The sequence below is a fragment of the Arachis stenosperma genome, chromosome 6 (genome assembly GCF_014773155.1).
Source record: "Arachis stenosperma cultivar V10309 chromosome 6, arast.V10309.gnm1.PFL2, whole genome shotgun sequence".
Classification (NCBI taxonomy): domain Eukaryota; kingdom Viridiplantae; phylum Streptophyta; class Magnoliopsida; order Fabales; family Fabaceae; genus Arachis; species Arachis stenosperma.
The window spans coordinates 115,603,059-115,610,846 of record NC_080382.1 but is presented as its reverse complement, the minus strand read 5'-3'; the positions used below and the strand labels follow the sequence as shown (position 1 = coordinate 115,610,846).

At 34.7% G+C, this 7,788-nt stretch overlaps 1 protein-coding gene across 1 annotated transcript; it reads right to left on the bottom strand.

The window, feature by feature from the left end:
- Window positions 1-3,833: 3,833 nt before the first annotated feature.
- Window positions 3,834-7,526, bottom strand: LOC130933311 (uncharacterized). The gene is made up of 5 exons (XM_057862894.1): window positions 7,127-7,526; window positions 6,205-6,327; window positions 5,165-5,235; window positions 4,958-5,044; window positions 3,834-4,351 (listed from the first exon to the last, which is right to left on the bottom strand). The coding sequence occupies exons 1-5, from the start codon at window positions 7,134-7,136 to the stop codon at window positions 4,097-4,099; spliced, it is 546 nt and encodes a 181-aa protein (XP_057718877.1). The 5' UTR covers window positions 7,137-7,526; the 3' UTR covers window positions 3,834-4,096.
- Between the last annotated feature and the right edge of the window lie 262 nt (window positions 7,527-7,788).

The window sequence follows — 7,788 nt, the reverse complement described above, 5'->3', positions numbered from 1 at the left end:
CCCAACATCAACAAAAACCACTCATTAAAAAGATAATGATTACACGTGCACATATCATTCTTCCAACCAAGTCATTTACATTCACGGGTAGGGCTAGTAATGGGTAGGGTAGGGTAGGGTTTGGATCCTACCCTGACCCTACCCGCGGGTTGAAAATTTTATTAAAACTATACCTTACCCTACCCGCGGATTAAGAATCTCTCAACTCTAACCATACCTACATCCTAAAATTCTGAACCCTACCCTACTCTACTCTACTCGCAGAAATATCAAATTTTTTCAAAGTAAATATAAAATTCAATCATTTCGAATTTTATCATATTAATGACATAAAAAATAAAAAAATAATGCTTTAAATTACTAAATTAACTAACTAATTTTATTGGTTGTTCACTTATTGTAAGTCATTACATAAGAGAGGTTGTGGATTCAACTCTCACTTCCTTCACTATATACCTAATTTTTATAAAATATGTATTATATATGAGGTGAAGGGTAGGGTACACCCTAAACCCGTACTCTACCCTCTCGCAGGCATACCCGAACCGTACCCTACCCTACCTGCAGCGGGTCAGGTAGCCTATGAATTGCCAGCCCTATTCACGGTGCTTTATGTTATTGTCGTTATCGTCATTTTCTTCTTCTTCTTCGCGTTCTTCCTCCTCGTGTTCATTCTCCTTCTCCTTCTCCTCTTCCTCTTTCTTTTTCTTCGCGTGTTTTTTTCTCATCGTCATTCTTTTGTTGCAGCTGTCATTGTTGCTATTGCAGTAGAAGATAAGGAGAAAGAGTTTTGAATTGAGTAGGACAACGAGGCCAAACGCATCTTAATTCACTCTGAAATGAACTAAAATTATATAATAATTGCGACACAATTAGCTAAAAAATGAACCAAAATTACATAATGATTGCGACACAATTAACTCAGAAAGAAAAAGAAGCAGAGAACAATGGTAAAGAATCTGCAGAACCCAGAGTTATGTTAAATTTGAGTAAATAAAGAAGAATTTTGAGAAAATAAAATGAGAAAGAGAAGTTGAAGAAGAAAAAAATGAAAAAGAAGTAGTAGAAGATGAGGAGAAAGAGTTTTGAATTGTGCAAGATAATTGTGACACAATTAACTCGGAAATGAACTGAAATTACATAATAATTTATGACACAATTAATTCAGAAAGAAAGAGAAGTAGAGAACGATAGTAAAGAATCTACAGAATTCAGAAATTGTGTTAAATTTGAGTAAATTAAGAAGAATTTTGAGAACATAAATAAGGAGAAGATGAATAAGAAAAAGATGAAAAAGAATAAGAAGAAGTAGTAGAAGATGAAGAGGAAGAGGAGAAAGAGTTTTGAATTGTGTAGGACAACGAGTCCAAATGCACCTTAATTAACTCAGAAATGAACAGAAATTACATAATGGATTGCCACACAATTAACTCAGAAATGAACCGAAACTTACCATAATGATTTCGACACATAAACTTAGTTCGAAAACAAACAAACAAACAAGACTGAATCATGAACAAAAACCAAGGTTGCGAGAACCGAACCAGTCATCGAACCGGTCAAATAACTGGTTTAATAGTTTAATGGTTCAACCGAAATCGAACCGTGGTTGAACCGTTTTAATTCAATATACATTAAAATTATTAAAATTTAATATACATATAGATATTATAAAAAATAAAGCAGTAACTAGGTATTATTATTTGTACATTTCAGTGTAAAGGAGTCATACATATCATAATTAAATCAATTTTCTCTTGTATTTTCAAATTCTCTTTCACTCTATGACTTCTTGGCTCTTGCACAACAATAAACTGGTGTTGGTGCTGCATAATTCTCCTATTCAAGTTAATCATCTGAGAGTAATTTCTTTATCTCTAATGACATTTTTGGCAACAACATACACTTGCTTTTGGAGGCTAGAACCAAGCAGATCAAATTCAATAATCACAAAAAAAGAATTCAGAATAACAAACTTACATAAAAATTCAAATCACTGGCAACAAAAAATTCAGAATCATAAAAATTTTTATCAAAAACTTCTAATCAAGTATTCAACAACAAAAACTCAGCATTCAAAAACAGAAAACTCAGCCTCCAAAGTCAAAAAATCCAAAAACAGAAAAACTAAAAGAATCCATACTCAAAACAAAGAATTCATACTCAGCATCAAAGTAAATTCAGAATCACATCACCAACAATCCCCAACTCAAAACACACAATTAACAAAATTAACAACCACCATTAAAATCAACCATCAACCACAACTCATAATGACAGCAATCCAGAATCCAGACCAATATATCAATTCATAGCTGATACAATTCATACAGTATTCAACATAATTAAATTCAGCAATTCATCTAGTTAATTCAACAGAGCAGAATTCTAAAATTGAACATATATCAAATTTATTCAATATTACAGAATGATTAATCATATAATAAACAAAATAAAAAAATTAAAAAACAAAACAAGAGAGCAGAAAGTGAGAGGGACGAGGATTGAAGAACTCACGGCGACGGCGAAGATGTTGAGGAACGACGAGGATTGAAGAACTCACGGCGACGGCGAAGAGTCCACTGCGGCACGGGTACATTCGCACTTCGCAGAGCGTGGTGCTCGACAGAGAGAGAGATGGCTCAAAGACAGAGGCATTTTGACGACGAGAAAGAGGCGGCCGACGACGGCGAAGACAGAGGCAGGCTTCACGACGAGCACAGAGACAGTGAGGAAAAGAGTGGCTGTGGCTGAGACTGATAGTGAGAGAGACACTGAAACAATGAGAAGCCATGCACATCAACCTCAGACACAGCTTCACTGCCTCCTTCCTCCGCCGCTTCCGAGGGCTCCGCTCATTCTTCCGCTCCTCTCCAAAGCTGCCACCTTTGAAATTAGGGATTTTGCCAGTGAGAGTGAGCGAGAAGGGAGAGGAGCATTTGGGGGATCTTCTCGCGTTTTCTTTTTTTCTTTTTTTTCTTAAAAAAAAAACCAAAACGGCACCGTTTTGATGTGAATGAGAGAACTGGACTTTAGAAAAAACTGACCGGTTCAACCGATTAACTGTCGGTTTGACCGATTTTGTTACCAATATTTTGCAGGCTGATTTTTTGCATTAACCAGACTGGCTAACTGACCAGTTTCCGATTAACCCAGTCGAACCGACTGATCTAGTCCGATTTTCAGAACCTTGACAAAAACACATTCAAAATCAATTTTGATTCAGATGTCGTTAGTATGTTTCTTCTTCTGTTTTGTTTAATATTTTCTTCTCTTTTTCTTGGTTTTATTCCTCACAAGAGAGTAAGCTATAAAGAATTCTGAGAAAATGAAATAAGGTGAAGATGAAGAAGAAAAAGATGAAAAAGAAGAAAAAGCATTAAAAAATGAGGAGAAAGAGTTTTGAATTGCACAGGATGAGTCCAAATGCACCTTAATTCACTCAGAAATGAACCGAAATTACATAATGGATTGTGATACAATTAACTCAGAAATAAATCGAAATTATATAATAATTACAACACAATTATCTCAATTCAAAAACAATGACACAAATAAGACTGAATCATGAAAATAAACACATCGAGAATCAATTTTGGATCAAACAACATCATTAATTTGATAAAAATTCAATAATAACAATAACAATAACGATAATGACAATATGTATAAGAAGAAGATGAAAGAATGAGAATGAGGTGATGGATGTTGTTGGTAATGGCGACAAAGAAGAAGAAAAACGCATGCATGAGGTTAAAAGAAGAAAAAGAAGAAACAGCACCATCAGGGGAGAAGAAAAATAAGTTTTGATGTGGAGAATAATTCTTAAACAAATTAATGTATTTAATTGGTTTTAAACTGTCACACAATATGAATGGACTTTTTGGTCTTATGTTTAACACGGGAATGGATCGTATAACAGTTAAATTTTTAGCGCATTTTTTCTCTCTCTCTGTCTCTGTTTCAGGAGCATGGGACCATAGAACAATTATATGACTAATGACTTTAAATATCTATGGTTGGTTCAAATTTATAAATGACTACATTAAATTTCATACAAAATTTTTGCATTGAGTAAGGGATTGTATACTCAACGTCAACGATGCTTCTTGCCGCCACCCTTTTTCCCTTGTTTCCCTTTACCTCCTCTCTTGTTCCATTTACTAGACATTCCAGTGTCATGATCTCTTGATGTTGATGGTGCTGAATTTAATAAATGCCTCACATCCAGTATGCCGTTTCTAAAATGACCTTCACTTGATCTCAAACCCCTGTCCTCGGCCTTGTGCTTACCTGCCGATTTTTTACTGCTACCACTATGCTTTCCACCAAATTGTCCAAGAATCAAACGCTGCAAAACGTGGTACAGATAACAATAACATACTAATAGAGTCGTTACCATGCAAGTCAGGCAAAAAGAAGAAAATAAGTATTTCAAATGTTTCTCCCTGAACCTTGAAGAATCCGTCAAAACATTTATCCTTTTCACAAATGCCTTGCAAACGTGGTTTCTTACATTAAAGAGAATATTTGAAACTAGATAGACAATTTAAATTTTCAAATGAATGTGGGCAAATATAAATAATTTATTACAAAAGAAAATTTTGAAAATAGAAAAGAAGTTAGGATCTTATGAGCAATGCTACATGACCAGCAAATATTATCATTTTTGGCCAGCACTTAACCAGCAATAATTTGCACCCATATTTACAAGGGTTTTCAACACAAGAACATTATAGTTTGCACCTATATTTACCAAAGTTTGCCACATGAATCAATACAGTTTACACCCACATTTTTTCAGAATTTGCACACATGAAATAGTAAAATTTAATTGTTAAAGACAATTTAGTGTTTGTGCTAGCCAAATGATGGCCAAAAATAATAAAAATTGCTGGGCCCCAAGAGTTTCTCAGATTATTTTTGCCTAATCAAAAAGTTTGTAAAAAGAAATTACCTCTTGAAGCATTTTCTGTTCTCTCTCCTTTTGTTTCTTCAATGTTGGACGTGCCACACTTAGAGGTAATCTCTGTTTCTTGGGGGGCTAAATAAAGGAAAACAAAAATCCATTAAAGCTTGCATCTTGATTCTCGAGCATGCTGCTGATAATACCATTTGCAATGGTACATGATGTTAAAAAATAGCATCAACAGATAGTCCTAACCTTCCCACCAAGAGAGACGACCTTTTGATTCTCAATCTTTTTACGTTCTTTCCACGTCATATGTGAGTAGCCTAATAAAAAATTGTTAATCATTAGTTATTATAACAAACAAATGCTCTACAATAATAGATAGACATCGTGAGAAGGTGAATAAAACCAGTAAAACTGATAATGATAATCGTATATAGTTTAGCTCCATATCTCCAATATATAGAAACCTTATAAAACTCACTAAAAAACTTGGATAGTAACAAACTTGCCTATATCGGATCATGGTGGGAGGGTTACATAGGTTATAAGCAAGAAGGGAATAATGAACTAGACAGGCAGGAGATTGGTTAGACCTATTTTGTTTTTCTCTTCCTACAAGATGAAATTGGTTAGAATTCGGAAGAAAGTTGGCACTCCTTAACTTCTTCAACTATGTGTTTCCTTCATCTACCTATACTCTTTTCAAATTTTCCAGAGATTGAGATTATTAAAAAGTCCGCATTCTAAGAAGAGATAAAAGGAGGATAAGAGGCTCGTTAAAATGTTTATTCCTATACCAATGAAATGATAAGTTCTAAAGATAATCTCACCAAATCCATGAACTACCAAAGAAAGTGAAAAAGTGAATTCAGTGTTTGAAACAAAAGACTCTAAACACAACTATGGCGCACTAAGTTCCTGTAGATTATGTTATTATGCCCTATCACAACTATCTAACCAAATAAATTAGCATAATCCATAAAATTCTACTTAGAGCATTTCGTAGCCAAGTATGTATAGTAAGGATTAAACTGCATCAGGAGAGAGCAAAGAAATCCGACCTATTTACAAATAATAAATAGTAAAATCAGCCTGACATCAAAGTATATTATAACTGTTAGTAATATTCTTTCTCTCGTCTTAATGTTATTCTTTTTTTATCCAAAAAAAAACTAAGTAAAAGATCAAAACACATCAACAAGAGAAATTAGATTTACCAAAAGGTAAAGATAGGAGATAACAGCCAAGAGAAGGGAAAGCTTCAAATGAGAAAAGAATAAGGGACATACTAAAATTTTCAACTTCTTTCATAATTTTCCTTATGTCCATCTCTTGATCCTGCATATCATTATGTTCACTTGGAGGACCATGTCTCCCCCCTACCTTCTTATTCTTGTTCATCTTTCCCATCACTGCTTGAGAAATTGAAAGACAAAAATTGATTACAAAAGTCACAAACAATTGAAAACTTTGAAACATAAATATATTCTAATATAAATCTTAAAAATTAAAATACGACATCAACCAAAGTCTCATAATCATAGTTATCAGAACCAAACCGGCAATTGACCCGGTCATACAACCCAATCACTGGTTCAACTCACGGGTTCAACTGGTACACTAGGTCACAATTAAATATAAATATGAAATTACAAAACATAAACTTAAAATTACAAATTCAAGAGCATGTCTTCACAAACACATTAATAATAATTAAGTATCAACTCTTAGACATGACTAATGATGCAAACATAGATAATAAATTAGTCACTAATACAAAATACTTTCTCAATTCAAATAAACAAGAGCAAAAAACATGACATAATCAGTAAATTAATGATTAACAAACTAATCAAAAACATAAATTCAACTAATTTATAAATCAATCCATCAAATACCATTATACCAATAGTCCAATACTGCCTGTGTAACAAGAGCCTCTGTACAGAAACTATCTGTTCTTACAGCAACAAATTCTTCTCAGTGATTATTTTCAGCAACAAATTCAACTCAGATATTTTCAGCAACAAAAAAAATTAGCTCAGCAACAAATTCAACTCAACAGCAACCATAAATTTAGCTCAATGCAACAACAAATTCAACTCAATACAACAATAAATCGAACTCAATACAGCACCAAATTCACAGCAACAAAATTAACGGGACAAGGGAAAATTGAAAAAGAGAGAAGAGGGGAATGCAGGGACTCACCAGCCACCATGGTCGACGGCGACTTAGCCACGAAACCGGCGAGAAGGAAGCGACGGAGAAGCCTCGGAGCAAGAATACGACGAAGCGGAGGAGCCCAGGGACAAACTGTTGCTAGCGTCTCCTTTTGCCGCCGATGACAACGAGCCGAGGGAAGGCGGAAACACACAGACCACGAGGAGACGCCGGCGACTGTGAGTGAAGACGAGTAGACGACGACGACGAGACCAGGGACAAGCTGCTGGATCTGGTTTCGTCTGCTTCTGCCACCGGCGAGAGAGTTGGACAGGCTGGGAGAGATGTTGAGAGAGAGAGAGAGAGAGAGGGAGAGAGAGAGAGAGAGAGGCAGAGACTGTGAGACTGTGAGACAGTGAGAGAGAGGGAGAGACTTGAGAGAGGCTGATCTACGGGCGTTAGGGTTCGACCCTTGGAAACGACATCGTTCGATTTTTTAAAAGGGGAATACTATAATGTCTATTACTTTCTACCTAAGTTACTAAAAAAGATAAATAAATAATATTTAATAAATTTTACATGATTTACTTTTTATTTTAAATATTTTATTTTTTACTTTAAAAAAAAAGTTAAACAATTTAAGTATCATAGAACTCACCTTTTTAAAAAGCATGGTCCGATTCGGGTTTTATAAACCAACTGGTCAACAA

Bases quoted from the DNA above. Each gene is read 5' to 3' on its own strand.
- LOC130933311 (XM_057862894.1), bottom strand. The intron at 5,236-6,204 runs GTATGTCCCTTA...ATTTTTTATTAG, and splicing joins GAAAGAAGTTGAAAATTTTA to GCTACTCACATATGACGTGG. The intron at 4,352-4,957 runs GTAATTTCTTTT...CACGTTTTGCAG, and splicing joins AACAGAAAATGCTTCAAGAG to CGTTTGATTCTTGGACAATT.